Here is a 16,712-nt window from a genome sequence, read left to right as displayed (position 1 = left end):
CAAAGCAACTATTAGAATGTATATTAGTAGTAGCTTTTCATGTCAATTAATGGAATTGTGGGATTATTGTGAGCTATGATTTTCATTTATATACATCTTCATCGAGAAATTTGTAGTTGGTAGGAGATCTAGATATTTTTTACAAAGCTTCCCTGATTTAATGTGAGCGGAGATTGTACATTCATTCAGAAATAGTGTAAATGCAACTGCTAGTGCTAGGTTTACATTTGGTTCCTGGCATCCACAGCAGCCCCGTTTGCCCGAAACGTAGTGGGTCGTGGGATTTTTGCCATTTTTTTCTCTGTATTCAAGTTTCGTTAGATCTTGTCAATTTGTTTTATTACGTACTGAGTTTTATACGGCCGACTAGGTATCTCATCCGTACCATGACTGTCATGGCAATTTTTTTTGACAGTTTAAAAATCTGGCCCGGCATCCACGGCAATCACGGCCTGTCACGTTTGCCCATTCCTTCCCCCCGCGTTGTCTCACGTCCATCCCGTTTTGTCCACGGTGGCCTGAAACGTGATTGCCGTGGCCGCCGGGAACATAATGTAAACCTAGCATTACCTTTTTAAGCTCTCTTTCTGAATCTGACACTGGATCCATCATCTTTCAGAAATCTGCGTTTTGTGAGTGCGCTCCTTCAGGAGACGCTGTACGAAATGCTCCTGTTAGACCAGCGCAAGAAGCTCCACCGTCTCTCCGCTCTCTACCTGGAGTCCTTCGCACACCGATGTGACTCTTGTGGAGGTGGAGAATTCCTGGCCGGGCATCAGGAGACCGATGAAGAAGACGAAGAAGAAGAAGGAGAAGAGGATGTTGATGACGCTAAGAGCGGGGGAGAGACGTCAGCCAGTAGCGCGCCAAAAGACGAGCCCACCAACAGTGACCGAGGCGGGGCTACTTCAAAGACCAGTACTGGTAAGAAAGCGCTTTCGCTCTTTAAAATTATAATAAAAATGTTAAAACGTTCTTGTATGTTCTTCCGAAAAACAATCAATCCTTCTGTATCGAAAAACGGCATAATTTAATGAACTAATAGCTTTTTTTCCTCTCATAAAAAAAATCTCTCCAATAGTTTGAATGTACGTTTTTTTCCTTTACACTGGTATCCATAATTTTCATCTAAAAGTAAATGCTTATCGAGGAATTCAAAGTAAATCTGTAACTTTTCCAGAAAATGAAACATCGAAGAGAAACGAGACGACGGGCTTGAACGTCATGCAGGGGTTCCGAGGTCGAAACCATTCAATCGTCCAGCCCTTGTTAGAGAGCGAAGAAACGGCAGACAAAGACGGTGTCGATGAGAAGCCAACGCATCATGTAGAGATGGAAGAGGAGGATGAATCTTCAGATGATGATGATGAGGGACCACACGGGACAGGAACAGGACGCCGCAACACCATCAGTCTCCGCAAGGGTTCGGTCGACAGTACTCTTAGCATTATTAGGTATTATGATTATAAACTTTACTACAAAGTACTCAGTACTCTTTTTTTTTATTGCTGAATGTTGTGAAAGGGTTATAGCGCGTTATGTTAGAAAAAATAGGAAAAGAAAATCTAGTATAGGTATCATTTTCCTCCAAGTATAAAACTACCCCAATCCAAATCAAATACTATTTGATGTCTAGTTTGTTGCATTTAAGATCTTACCGCGTTCTGTTATCTTTGTTTGTTATTTTGTTCGGCCATTATGTTTAAAGTTCTTTTTAATTAATTTTGATTTCAGGAAAAAATCTTTTAGAAAATGTCGATTCGGTAAATGTATCAATCCTTATTCCTCCAACAGACATATAACTGTCTTTGAATTATATTTCTAATTTCTCTCGTCTTCCAGTTTTGATGAGAAAGATGAATCAAAGGACAAGAGTGCACACCGGGCACACAAGGGTAGTAAGACTGATGTTGAGTTTGATAGCCTAGATCTGCGAGAGTGCAGCTGTGCAGAAGTTCTCAACTCAATCCTCTCACAGATAGTGAGACACTGGAGAGCGGCCGGTAACACGGCTAAGACGATCTACTATTTGCTGGAAGCAGGCGCTGCGGCGGTTGCTACGGGCAACAACATGCAGGTAGGTTGGAGCATAATACAATGATATCACAATTATTCTCTTTTCATACTTACTCTTTCTTCTCTCTTTTTGGAACGTTTTTGCTATACTTTATTTTCAGATTTTATATAATTTTTCATTTAATTCTTGTTACATTTCTGTTGTTTTAAATGTGTCTATCTGCCTTGTTTTTAAATCATCACTGTAGGCTTTGTCATATCTGCACGAAGCAAAGCATTTTATCCAGGAGCTTGATGTAGGTGAGAAGCCGTTAGCTGAAGATCCTAAAGAACCTCATGAAATCATCATAAAGAAGCAAGAGAGAGCCATTATTGAGAGGATGATGGGACAGGTATAAAACAGCTCCACTGAAATTAAAGTTTCTAAAGCACTCGATCCAAAGTTTAAAACACTGTGTGTGTGTGGGGGGGGGGGGGGAGGGGGGGGGGAGGGGGGAGGGGGGAGGTAAGTAAGAAGAAGATTATTCAGTAGCAGGTCAAATACTTTTCTAGATACGACATCTACAACGAGCCAGCCCATAGAAGAAGAAAAATCCATAGGTGTCGTTAATTTATGCTACAATAATGTTAAAAAAAGGCATTTATTTTGTATTTTGTGTGTGTGTGTGTGGGGGGGGGGGGGGGGGTGGGGAGGGGGCGGTTAAAGAATACAAATGTATGGATCAAACAGAAAATATGTGTTGCCTGTTTATATATGAACTTTGACAGCTACTTTGTATGGGTTATCCTTTGCTTATAATGTGAACATTCTGAACTGAACTCTCTTATTTCCATGATTTTGAACAGACGATGTTTCGGATGGGCCGAGTAGAAGAATCTGTGCCTCACTTCTATGAAGCTCTGTCCATACTAAGGAATAAACAACCACAGAGTATGACCGGGAAATGGTCCAAACTCATCGGGGCTGGCTTCATGCAGCTATTGCATCTCTCCTTCCCCACCAGGCTCCACGGCAGAATAAGGTAATACATGTTATCCATACCTCCCCCCCCCCCCCCCGAAAAAAAAACATCCGGCGGTCCGTCTTTCTCTGTCTCCATCTCGCCCATTTGTCTTCCCCTCTTTATATTATCCGTCTCCAACGCTCGTCTTCTTTCCGGCTTTGAGTTTAATGAACATTGATTAGGGGAGGGGGGGGGTTGTAATCAACATTTATAGAGGCGAATGAGATAATACATTTCAAAACATTGTTTGCTTATAATTTTTTCAAAAGAAATAACATGACACATAATGGCTTTTGAATTGTATAAGGTTGCCAAATGATAAGCGGTCATGAGATTTGCCATTGTAGAAAACAGTAGGTATGTTTTTCATCAAGTATATATATATTTGTAAGGGTATGTATGACCCAATTTTAAATATTATTCTTTTTTCAATTCTATATGATTTAATTTTCTTTACATTAGTTGCAGAAGGTGGAATCGGTTCAACGAGCAAGCCCGATGCCTCACCCACTTATGGTACTTTCACCTCAATAATCGTGACTTCACGCAGGCACTGGTGGCTGTCTTACAGCAGATGAACAGATCGGAAGCAGCTAATAATGATCTCACTGAGGTATGCAGTCTCTTTCAAATAAAAGAACATACTTCATTTTATCCCCTGTAAAACTATTGTACGAACACTCTTCTTCAATTTTGTTATAATTACGTTCGTATATTGGGAACAAGAAAAAATTCTCTCCCACACAAATGGAAATGTTCGAAACGACTTCTGAAATAAATTAAGACATATCTTTAAAAATTGTTCTAATACATGTATAAGAGTTTAAATATAAATACGATTGTTTCTCCAAACATCTTTTCTTTCCCCGTTGCCCTTGTGCTTTTGCAGACCTTATCAGTAATAATGACTGTCGGCATTCTTCCGTTTTCTCTTGTTTATCCAACATAGGTTATCAGATCCTACAGCAACATGATGGAAACATGCCATTCCTATCGGTGGAGAAAGCTGGGACGTCGCTATGAAAAGATCGCCATGGAAAGGCATGTGTAAAGTTCTAAATCGTGTCTTGATGATGTGTCGTCGTAACCATTGCATTATTTTATTCTTTTAGAGAAAGGGACGAGTGAGAATAGACCTAATGTTATGTAACTTGTGTCCCTTCAATTTTCTTAGAAATATCTTGTCCTTTACAGCTGAATGTTACATCATGAAGGAGAAAAAATAGTTAAACACTATCTTATCGGACTTCTTAATTTATCTCAACGCAACGGCGACTCCGGTATCAAGAAAGAACAGTAAATAGAAGATAATTGAACTCACCACTGCGTCCTCGTTAATTGCATGTCCTGCGTTATAGCTTTCTTCGGGTAATTGCTATGGCGGTCAATTGTGCGCCCAGGACGTTTTCATTTCGGTCTAAGAATTATCGGGGCACACATAGATCATAGTACATTGTACCAACGCAATGCTTAATATAAGAAAATGATGTTCTGATGACGCATCCCTAGAACTAGAAGTAAAGACACCAAGAAAATTTGATGTAAAAATGTAACAAAAATTGTGACAGGAGCCGATTGATTACGTGGCCAAGAGATGTTTTTCTCCGACGAATGCAAAATTGTGACTTAATGTAGATCTTCGATCCTCTTCATCACTCTCCACTTTCTAGATGTGTTTCGTCTCCTAGAGAAGTAGGAGCAGAAGAGTTAGCCGTCATCAGCCATCTCTATTGTGTTAGTATGAAGATACGACTAGCTCAGGGCAAGATTCAGGGTGCCATTGACACAGGTACGGAAAAAAAAAACCATGTTGCAAGATTAACATGGTTTGTAGTTGTTGAATTGTTGCGTATTGAACATTAAGACTTGTTAACGCAGTGCAGAATGCCATGAAACATCTACCAATTCAAGACAACTATTAATAAAATAAAAGATACTGCTGTGTAGATTCGTATGTAAAGAAGACAATACCAGGCACTGATTGAAGAAAAAATAAATAAAGGCAGTATTCGCAGTAAGCTTTTCAGCTGATGACGAGTATGCCTTAAGTTTTCACTAAACAACCCCCCCCCCCCCCCCCGAAGAAAAAAAAATATGCGCCTTCCCGTACATAAACTTTATAAAATAATTGCATTCAGTTTGTGTAATTATAATACTTTTTTAAAAAGAAGGTGAATTTCATTTTCAATGCTTACAAAATAGGTAATGCAATCGCCGTAGGTGACCTTAAACGAATGTACAGGTGTAGAAAAGTACACGTATCAAAGACACTTTATGAAATCATGAAATGTTAAGTCATAAAATGATCAATGAATGAAATGACAATAGTGTGGTGACCTTTTTTTAATTTTCGATAGGATACAGTGCACTGAAAGTAGCTGAGAAACTGCATGATAATGAGATGGCCATTCAAGTACTACCAACCCTCGTCAGAGCATTGGTGATTGCTCAAAGGTTAGATAAATCATTCCCTTTTCTTTCTTTGTATCTCATAGTATTTATAGATCATCTCGACAACTTTTTAATTGAATATTAGAAAAAAATAGAGTTGAAGTTATGCATTAATCCTTTTTAAGATATTTAAAAAATTCATTGTAAAGCTTGAAGCAAAATAATCATAATTCGTGTGTCTAAAATATTTCTTTCTCTCATTTTTCTAAATTGTAAAATGTCTACGTTTTGTCAAAGTCGAAACACGACTCGAAAAATGCATTGACTTAAGTACATGTTTTTTAGGGTGGGAAAGAGGGAGAAACAAAAAGCGTCCCATAACAAATATTTGATGTCTGAAGTAAACTGATTTGAAAATTTTAATTCGAACCTAAAGTATATAACAAATTTCCCAAAGGAGAAACTTAGTATAACCATTGATGTGGTCTATATTCAGGACGTCATCAGCTATCGAGAAGCTTAAGAAGTTGGACTATGCGGCCACGGAGGAGGAAGATGTCCTAGGCAAGGGATTCTACAATAACGGATGCATTGATCTCGTTTTAGAGACCGGTAGGTTGTGAATATATTACTTTTAGAATTAGAATAGGTGATGAGATACGTAATGTTATTATTTTAAAAAATGTATGCAATAACATAATCATAAGTGACATTCATTTACACCGCATCTTTTTTACGTCGAAAGCGCGGGGCAAATCTGCAAATTGTTCGTTGAGGGGTTTTTTCCCCGTTTTCTTTTGTGATATTTGTTATTATATATTTTGTTTAATAAACCTTGGCGGATTTTTTGGAGCAATTCTTTATAGTTAACAGCACGTTCCGTGTCGTTGTTTGATTGCAGGTGTATCTTTAGAGAGTAACGAAGCTCTGACTCAGTTCTGTCGACATGCAGCCAGCGATTCGGCTTTCTCCATCAACACCGTGCCAAGATTCCATCTCATGGCATGCCTGGCTCTATGGTAAAATTGAGATACATTCAAATTCTTCCCTTCGTCTACTCATTTTTCTCCTCGCCCCGTCTCCATCTCCCTCATTTGTTGCGTGTCAATCCACATCCATTTTGAGTCTAAAAATATGTTTTACACAGTATTCCCATTTTGACAGAACTTATTCTATGATCTTTCTTACATGTCTTCGCTCAACCTGAATAAAACAATTCTTTGGCCACGTCTTCCATCCATCGTATCCTTTTCCTGCCTCTGGCCTGTTCTTTTTATACACGTTTCCAAGCATGAGGCTCCATCCCTTTTTATATTTTCACCGCTCCCATTTTGATAATCGTGATATTTCAGTACGGATGTAGATTAAATTGTTGTATTTTCTGTCCTACTTTGTTCAGTACGGCTAAATGGGATGTGGATTAATTATTACAATTTGTTTATCCCCTGTCTGCAAATGTTATAATCTGAGGACACTCTTTTCTTCCCAATGGTTCGGCAGCAACCCTTTTTTCCGTGGAGATGATGATAACAAAAAATGAAATGGGTGCCTTGGAAATGATGATGATTGAAATTGGATATATCTTATATGATTCCAGGTGTGCTCGTCAAAGCCGGTATGAGATGTCCAATGAGTGGTTGGTTTTACTGGAAGGTGTAATGCCTGTTCATCGGACCTGCTTCTTAGCCATTGATGGCCTGCTCAAACTGGCTGAATGTCATCTTGTTAACTACTACAACTGCCTCAAGAATGCCTACCAGAACACTAGGGAAAGGTCTCGTGTTAAGGCTAAGGGGGTGAGCATTATTATTCATTCATTTAACAAACGTAAAACGTGAATAAAGGATATTCAGTGGCTAAAGAAAGTGATGCAAGCCTATGTTAGCCTGAATATGAAAATCATATTCAGAAATTATAATGCATATTTATTCCCGTATGTATCAGATTCTGGATCACCTGAAAGCCGAGATGAAGCTGTTTCCAGTCTTCATTCCTCGGATGTTGCACATGAAGGCTTACTACGCCATGTTGCTAGGCAACAGGAATCAAGCCAAAAGGCTCCTCGCCAAGTGCTTGAAGGAGAGCGAGAAAACAGGCAACCTGATGGAGCTGAAATGGGCTCAACAGAGCTGGGATTCTTGGGCTGACACTACTGGAGAGAATGTGAAGGGTCAGGAAGGCTTGTGGCTGACTAGGTCGGCTGATGACTCCAACACGGGTAAAGGAGGTGCATCTGATATCGAGCCTGTCAAGTTCTTGTTGCCTCTTCCTCGGCCTGATGCAGAGTAATTGATCGGCTCCTGACGATCCACACACGTTTCTAACTAAGCTGTCTTCAGTCGGTTTTTACATATTTGGATGAACCTTTATCCCTTGAAGGTGATTGGTTTTAGCTGGGCCATTGATGTTTCTATCAAGTTTATAAAGTGTAAAGAGTTGAATGCTCATTAAAATTTCACCTAGATTTTCATACGTTTACACTCGCCTAAATTATTTTTGTTGTTGCATTTGGATTTTATTCTCTTTCTTGCGAATGTTACTGCAAATAAGATTTTGTTTGTTTTTAAGAAAATTGCTTTGGAACGTCATAAAATGATTGTTCTTTTTACACTTAACAATTTAATTGTGTAGGCTTAGCCTCACGTTTATAAAATTGTAATTCTAATATTTTGATTCAGAGAATTCATGAATTTATGATGATATGAATGAAATTACTTCTGTCTTCCAGAACTGTCATAGATTGAATCGCCTAGGCATTGATTACAATGTTTTCTGTACATAGAGAGGATATAAGTTATCTTGTAAGAATTGTTTTTAGAATACATGTATTTATGAAATTGAAATTACCAGGCTTGTCTATAAGGAATATGTTAGAAATTGTTTATTGTCATTGTTGTTTTTTAATATGTAAATATTTATTATCGATCTCTGATATTTTTTTTATCAAAATAATATTACTCAAGAATAAACTGCAAATAATTTTAATTTATTATGATATCAAAATATTTACCTAAACAGATCTTACTGTTTGCCTTAAAAAGAGGAATAATATTACATGACTATTGTAACGGCATACAGAATTTAAAAATAGATACTTGTCTTTTTTGCATTACAAAAAATAGAAATGTACATTTTGTTTTGTATGTTGACAACTTGTTTAATTTAAAGACGGGATTAATTCAAAAGATTGTACAACATTACGATTACAAAGACGTTTGGGGCCTATTATGTAGTCATTTTGGGGGGATGAATTGGCCATTTTGCTCAAGTACTTTCACTCTGTTCATTTCTTGCTTGAGGTGTTGTATTCAAGAGGTTTGAGCACTTGACTAGAGATGCAACAGTTTGAGGTTCGTGCCTTGACATGACTCTTGAGTGGTGTGGAAAGAGATTTATCTACAGTCTGCGACACTTTACCCAGATATAGTTAATTGGTACCGGATAGGATTTATTAATGCATGCACTAGACACCACGGCAGCTAAGTCAATGATATTTGCAAGAGCGCAGAGACGCGGTTCCAAAGTGCGATGAATGTTTTTGAAAATGCTTTATTATTATCACCATTCATCAAATAAAGTGGCCTCTACCAAATAAGATATGCGGCAGCTATGTGTTTGGGCTTCCTTTCTGTCTTCTACTTTAGGTTTATCTCTTCGCCCAACGCACAGACCTGAAACTTCAAACCAGGTGCAATATGCTCATTTTCTCTCAGGTTCAGTTGGTCAAAGGTTATTAGTTATTGTTATTAATTGATGATACTTGAGTGGGCAACCACTATAAAGATGACTCTGGTGTAAAGAAATACCCAATTCTCAGTCTGTAAATACATACCACTAGAAGAGCCTCATATGTTGGTGTATTCAAAGTTTTGTTGAAGACGCACTTGTTTATAGGAGCTTTTGAATAGTTTTGTTTAAATCATTTTATTGTGTATTTGTAAGGTCGCGCTGTTGGGAGTTTTTTTTTCTTCATCACAGCGCAAAATTGATTAGCTGCGCTATATAAATTGATGTAATTATTATTATTACATGAAGATATGTTAGATGAATAAAGGGATTCATCATTGCATTTAGTTGCTATCAGTGATACTTTAGAACTCTTATTGATGCAATCAGGTAAAGAAATGTACGTCGTCATCTCTAATTATTAAAATTGATCATTCCATATTTATTCGAATACTTTAATTTCTTCTTTAAATCGACCACACTACAGTATTCCTCTTTCAGTGTTTCTCGTCGACAGTTACACAGACGTTCTACAATCTTTGTTCTACGATGTAGAATAAATTATATGTCAAATTTAACATTGCAATTCATCTCTCAAGGTTATATTTTTCACGTACGTGTTATTGGTATTTTATCGCCCTGGATGCATTTTATCCGATTCGGGCGACCTGATAATTGATTTTATAATAAAAGTCTTCATACCATTGTACTGCGTTACTAATTATATCTGTTATAAAGATAATTGATTATACAAAGTTTTTACACCCTGATTATCCCAATTCAACTCTTTTATTGAATTTTCATTGTAAAATATCCGAATTTTCTGCATTAAATTTCGAAATTTCTATGAAATTTGTGATTCTGTCAGAAAATCTTGTTTGTATGTAATGTTTATTAGCTATCCCCATGATGTCGAAGAGACGAGACAGAAGTGGCATACTTTATTGCAATATATAATTGTTTGTTTGTTTGATTTGATGTCTGCATTTTCAACGTAATAGAAAGTAATATACAAACTAAGTAGATATATATATTATTAACAAAAGTTAAGATACATATATAATCATATAATAAAAAAATCAATTGAATAATTATACCTTTCAAAAAACACTGTTGACAAATCATTTCAAAATTGAAAATGCAGGAGACCGCCTAGCGCTTGAACGTAATGGCGGCCTTAGGAAAGGAACATATATGTGCGACCAAACCTATAATATATATAATCAGAAATAAATAAATTATAACAGCCCCATAATGATAATTAGGGGCAGGGGCTAAATACACTAGAAAATAAGAAACAAAATGTTTGTGGATGAGATATGTTAGTTAAGGAAATGTAATACTGAACTTTTTAATAATTTCTAAATTAAGGTATCAGAATATTAAATGTTTCCCAACCCCAGAACTTCTTTAAACGATACTCTGTCCAGGCGCGCCGAAACAGTTTTGGATTGGGGGAGGGGGAGGGGGAGGGGGAGGGGGGGGGGCAAACATTCCAGGGGCAGTGGCGTATAAAATGAGGGGTAGAAGAAAAATCTGCATCACCACAACTCTTACATGTTACATGCAGGCCCCGCGGAACGTTTTTCATAGTGGAGTATTAACGATCAGGTAGACAGAACCGAGCGAAAGAAAGACGTTCATATTTCAATTTGTTCTATTTTTATGCATTGATACTAACAAAAAGCCCACTTTAATGTTTGCTTACAAATAATGATAATGACTTTGTGATAAGATTTGTATAACAATTTACTTGAATGGATTGGAAATTCGGTTACAGGAGCGCCTCTGTACGATGTGTCTCAATTTAGTGTTTCTGTGTTTCTGAGTGGTCTAGGCACCGTGCGTTACAAAATAAAAAGATCAATGCGCACGCACGCCGAGTAGCCGAGAAGCCTGTTTCAAATCGGGCAAAGCTAGTTTTCATGCAATCGAAACCGGGCTGACCAGATTAAACTTTAAAAAAGCAGAAACACGAAGTTGCAAACCATCCAGAGACTCTGAATAAATTGCGTTACTTATTAATTAATTATTTCATTACAAATCTTTATTCTCAGTTTTCTTATGAAGACTATAACTGATTTTCTTATAAAATTGAAGATATTTATGGCGTATATATTCATTACTAAATGAACGCCATTAAACATTTACCAACAACAACAACAACAACGAGCGTATTTTGGTGTAGGGTCCAGGGGCTTTGCCCCCGGAAGTTCAGGGTTTAGGTATTAAATTACTGTGAGATAAGCATATTTAGATACCTTATTTGTGACACTGGCAAGTCACTAAATGGCGGGGGTCCAGGAGGCAGAGCCCCCGGAAGCTCAGGGGTTTTAGGTATTTAATAACGGTCAGATGAGCATCAACGGGCCCGTCCAAGTTCGGGCCTTAGGTGGTATTCAGGGAGCAGAGCCCCCGGAAGCTCAGGGGTTTTAGGTATTTAATTACGGTGGCAGATGAGCATCCATGCAGGGGCCCTCTTTAGGGCCCTTGTTGGGGTCCAGACCCCCTAGAAGTTCAGAGGTTTTATGTATTTAAATACGGTCAGACGAGCATCCAGGGGCCCGCCATAGGGCCCTTTGTTGGGTCCAGGGGGCGGAGCCCTCGTAAACTAGGGTTTTTGGCATTTAATTTCGTCCAGATTAGCATATTTTGATACCTCCTTTGTGACATTGGCGGGTCACTCGTTTTTTCTCTCTCTCTTTCTTTCTTTTTCTCTTTAACATACTTTTTCAAAATCCCCGACGTTCTGCAGGCCCTGACATGAAAGCTTCTGAATAAGCATATTTTTTCGCCCGACTGTAAATTTGGGAATTTGTCATTTTCCAACAAATGCATAAAAAGGTACGATTTACAAAAAATACCCAAAAATCATTTCGGCAACATTGGTAAATCACTGGTATCACATTAGAAATACCCCCTCCCCCTCCCCCATTAGTACGCCAGTGTTCAGAGGCTCATATCTTCTCACCTCTACGATAAAAAAAAACACACACGCGGCTTTCCCATCATCTCACAATATTTTTACGATATGCGCGTATCGCTATTATAAAGACCTCCATTGATAAATATAGGGGAATGCGAAATGTATAGGAAATTTAAATCCTGCACTTTCCTTTTCTTTGAATGTAATTTGTATGTGATGCAATTCAGGTTTTATTATTTGTATGTTCTTTTGTTTAACAAATACAAACCATCTTTACTCCATTACTGCTTGGGGGGGGGGGACGTTTTGGGTGGCGTTTTGCCCCCCTCCCACTTTTTTGGTTGGGGGTTAGTGCCCCCTGCCCCCCTCACTTCCGGCGCCTATGACTCTGTCTGATGAAATGTGATCGCAACAAACGTTCTCATAAACTTACGAGGCCAAGTGACCTTGTCATATAATTGTCATGTATTTAATAAAGGTTTTCATTTTTTATTTATAAAAAAAAGATAATTATCATGTCCACGACACAATTTAAGTCCCATTTCCCCCTAAAAATAAGCCACTTCGGAGATACTATCTGCGCATGGGAAGCTTAAAGATCATTTTTACAAAATTGTAAAACCTATCGTGACGACTGCTGGATGCTTGTTCATAAAAGTTATGTAATCATTGTGTTACGCACCGTCTGTACATTGTAAGATACGCAGGTGGAAGTATTCTTTTCAAGAGGGCACACAAAAGGTATGCAAGAAGCACCTTCATCACTTTGGGAGTGATTATTCTAAAATTTCTGTGGCTATTTGGGGGTCATTAATTTGTTCAAGTGCTATCTCCGAAGTGGCTTATTCGAGAGCCCCCCCCCCCCCCCCCCACTCAGGGGTCGGAATGACCGCATGCGTGTTGCCAAAATGTCCGGTAGAGGGGTACTTTTCGTGCGACAAAGTCCGGCCCGAGAATTGTAAAAAAAAAAAAGGGTGGATTTGACTTTTCACCCGGAGATTTCTTTAAAAAGGGTGTTTTTTCTTTTTTTTCTCTCTCATCTCTTTGGACTCCTGAGAAATTATTCGAATTTAGGGGGGTCTCCAAGACAGGAAAAGCCCGCGAAAGGGGGGGGGGGGTTCGAAAATGTTGGCAGTCCTCAGATAGGGGGTGCTTTCAAAAAGAGGGAACGAGCATTATGCGTACCCTAAATAACACTGAGTGGGGGCCGGGTTCGAGAGGGACCCATAGACCGGTCGGGACGATCCCAGTATAGACCAATCAGGAACACACGAGAAACAGCACATGTATTGATGTGTAGGCCTATGAAGTTGTGTCATTGAAAGGGGCATAATGGAAATTTGAGAGAACGATGCCCCCTCCCCTCTACCCTTTAAAAGTGGGCATAGGCGCCGGAAGCGCCACAACTAGGCGTTGTGGCGTGCGCCTGTAATCCAGCTAAAAAGTGGAAGTTACAAACTGATTCAGCCGAGGATGCAGGTTCGAAACTGAGTCACGTCTTTCGGATGGTGACGTTTAAAGGTCGGTCCCAGACGTAAATAATCATATCTGATTGATACACGTCTGTAAAAACCCAATACACACACACACGGAAGCGCGGGGGTGGTCTCCCCCCCCCCCAAACAAAAAATTGGGAGGGGGGGGGGCAAAACGCATTCCCCCCCCCCTCCCGAAAAAAAAATCAGCAGTAAAGGAGTAAAAATGGTTTGTATTTTTTAATCAAAATAATACTAAAACCTGAATTTGAATCACACAAAAATTATATTCCATTCAAAGAAAAGGAGAGTAAAAAGGAAATCAATTTCCTAAAAATTCCGCATGCCCCTATCGATGGAGGATTTTGTAAGATCGATACGCGCATATCGTGGATATATTATGAGAGGATAGGAAAACGTCGGTCGTTGCACTCTACCTGGTCGTTAATAATCCACTTTGAAAAACGTTCTGCGGGGCCTGCATGTCGCATGTAAGAGTGGTGGTGATGCAGATTTTTCTTCTGCCCCCCCCCAACGTTTTTTGTGCTCATTACGCCACTGCCCCTGAAAGATGAGCCCCCTGGAATCTCACCCCCCCCCCCACCAACCCCAAACTGCTTTCGGCGCGCCCGCAAGTGAGCTATTTGAAACCTCTACACCGAATTGTGAAATTCGTTAGTTATGCCAGTTCATACAAAATTATTCCAATCATCAAAAAAAAAATTACTTCATTTAGTAGCTACTTTTTTTCCATCTTGTGAAGGTAATGTAGTACACAAAACTTTTACACAGAATTTTGAAATTTTGCCTCAAACAGTACAGTATAAAAATCTATGCATTTTTTTTTAAACACCCCCCCCCCCAAAAAAAAAAAAAAACGCTTATTCTCTGTCATTTATGGACCGATTTTAAGTTTTGTTTTCTCCGATTGAACTTAGTGATAGGTTCACATAAATTTTAGATTTTTACACAAAATCTTGACATTTTGCCCTAAACATAAAAAGTAATGCAATTGTTTCTAATAGCACAAAATTACCCCAAAATGCTTCTTTTCCTTCATTTATTGACCGATTTTAAATTGTTTGTTCTATTTTGTAAATCTAAATAAGATAAACATAGCTTCTACACAGGATGTTTAAATTTTGACTCAAACATGTATTATCATAATTAATGCAAATTTATTCAAAGAGTTTTTTATGCTTCCTTTTCTTCGCTTATTGACCTACTTTTTTAAAACTTTTTTTCTAATCTGGTACGGCCAATGTAAGTGAGAAACTTAGAACTTCTACACAGAATGTTGAACTTTTTTCTCCTTCTCATTATTGTTAAAGATAAAGTTGAGTTCTGGTCATGCGATTGCATTGTGAAAGAAACGGTGTGGAATCTATCAGAAAAGGTTGATCATCTAGTATAAAGTATTTGTGTGTATTGCAAGGTTCTGGAATCATCAAAATGATAAGAAATTTGGCCAAATCTTGGCAAAGTTACAAGCACTGTACACAGAAGGATGTATATGGGACTACACGAGCACATGGCGAAAAAATCTACCCCCGATTTTTACGATGTTTCATGTCATATTTAGAATATGAAGGCATTTGAAGAGCCATGCTTTTCAGGGAACATGTTTTATATGATGTTCTTCCACCCTTGCATAATAACAATGATAATGCTCACAAATTATTTGTTACCTCTTCCCAGAACTCAACCTTCTCTTTAACAAGAACCAATATATGGCTGTTCATTATAGATGTCACAATATATTTTTCTTTCTTTTTTTCTATGGTAATAACATACATAAATTGAGCTGTAAATGGTCAAAATTAAACTGATTAAATCTTTGCGCAGCACAAAACGTATCCATTCGGTACAATAATCTGAAAATCAGACTATTACTAACATGATTGCAATCACTAGAGTCGAATCGACAACTAATGCTCGTTATTTTTCCACTAAAAGACATTTTTCAAGCCCTTTCGTTTTGAGGGAAGTTCTAAATTAGTATCATCTATCAAATGCCGTTGGCTTTTAACCTTTTAAATTGTTAGTGGCCTGCAAGTGGGACTTAGTACCCTCAATCCATTTAGGCAGCCTGTCCTTCGAAAACGGTTTGCCAACGCGAAGAAGCGCTGATGATGATAATTCATGCATTTTTTAAAAATTTTAATACTTCTTCCTCATTTTCAAACAAATTCAAGATCGTAGTGAAAGTCGTGACGATTCTTGCTCTAGCCGGATGCTGGATGAGCCTATATGTCTTTAATGTTCTGGTTTAGAATTCTGACCGATCCTCTAAAATATTTTAAAGGTGATCTTCTGTTGAAGAAAAAAATACACCATTCTTTAGGGGCGTGCTATATGCAGCACCGATATGACCTTTGTGACAAGGCCCCCCTCCCCCCCCCCCCCCCTCCCACGAAAAATAGTCTGGTTGATCACTCTTTTATGCGCTAAGCGCGCCTCACGAAATAGGAAGACAGTGTGTAAATGACTGGTTCGAGATGACAAACGAAATGAAAGGAGTGGGTTACAATAATGCTTTATTATACGGTGGGAGAAAGAAAATACTGGTTGACGGATAAAGGTGAGAGTCTCAAAATGTGTCGTAAGCTAGTCCATGGTGTAATTCTATACCCATCGCGGACAGGGGCGTCGCTAAAGGGGGGGGGGTGTGGGGGGTGCGACACCCCCCCCCCCACCTGTCGGGATATTGTCGGTAAAATTGCGCTGCCGTCGGGAAAAAGAGAAAAGGGGGAGGGAAAAAAGAAAGGGAAAAAAGAGAGGGAAAGGGAAAGAAAAGAAAAAAAAGAAAAGAAAAGAAAAGAAAGAAAGGAAAAGAAAGAAAAGAAAGGAAAAGAAAGGAAAGAAAAGAGAAGAAAGAAAGAGAAAAAGAAAAAGAGGGAGGAGAGGAGAGAAAGGAAAAGAAAGAAAAGGGAAAAAGGAGTGAAAGGGAAACAAAAGAAACGGGGGATGAAAGAGAGGAGAGAGAGGGGAAGTAAGAGTCTGAGAGAGGAGGAGTGGGAATAAAAGAGAGAAGGGGGTTGTTGGGTGGAGTCGTCTCGTCGAGGGAGCAAGAAAGACACGGGTAAATATGTTGCTGTGTCGGGTCAGCTGTGTCGGGATTCTTGCTCGATCCTCGTGTACTATACCGTATATATATCAATGCAGAAGTTTGAA

At 38.6% G+C, this 16,712-nt stretch overlaps 1 protein-coding gene across 2 annotated transcripts in view; it reads left to right on the top strand.

Moving 5' to 3' along the window:
- The window catches only part of LOC574069 (soluble adenylyl cyclase), a 35,652-nt gene extending 25,663 nt beyond the window's left edge, over window positions 1-9,989 (top strand). The window contains exons 23-35 of one of the 2 annotated variants that reach the window (XM_011675681.2): window positions 620-924; window positions 1,181-1,454; window positions 1,843-2,077; window positions 2,265-2,408; window positions 2,863-3,038; window positions 3,483-3,633; window positions 3,970-4,061; window positions 4,691-4,809; window positions 5,378-5,474; window positions 5,908-6,023; window positions 6,313-6,430; window positions 7,009-7,207; window positions 7,356-9,989. In XM_011675681.2, the coding sequence (XP_011673983.1) occupies window positions 620-924; window positions 1,181-1,454; window positions 1,843-2,077; window positions 2,265-2,408; window positions 2,863-3,038; window positions 3,483-3,633; window positions 3,970-4,061; window positions 4,691-4,809; window positions 5,378-5,474; window positions 5,908-6,023; window positions 6,313-6,430; window positions 7,009-7,207; window positions 7,356-7,700 (2,371 nt within the window). In that variant the 3' untranslated portion in view covers window positions 7,701-9,989. 2 annotated transcript variants of the gene reach the window in all.
- Window positions 9,990-16,712: the final 6,723 nt, after the last annotated feature.

The sequence above is a fragment of the Strongylocentrotus purpuratus genome, unplaced genomic scaffold (genome assembly GCF_000002235.5).
Source record: "Strongylocentrotus purpuratus isolate Spur 01 unplaced genomic scaffold, Spur_5.0 spur5_scaffold_5, whole genome shotgun sequence".
NCBI lineage: Eukaryota > Metazoa > Echinodermata > Echinoidea > Camarodonta > Strongylocentrotidae > Strongylocentrotus > Strongylocentrotus purpuratus.
This window is presented reverse-complemented; position numbering and strand designations above follow the sequence as displayed.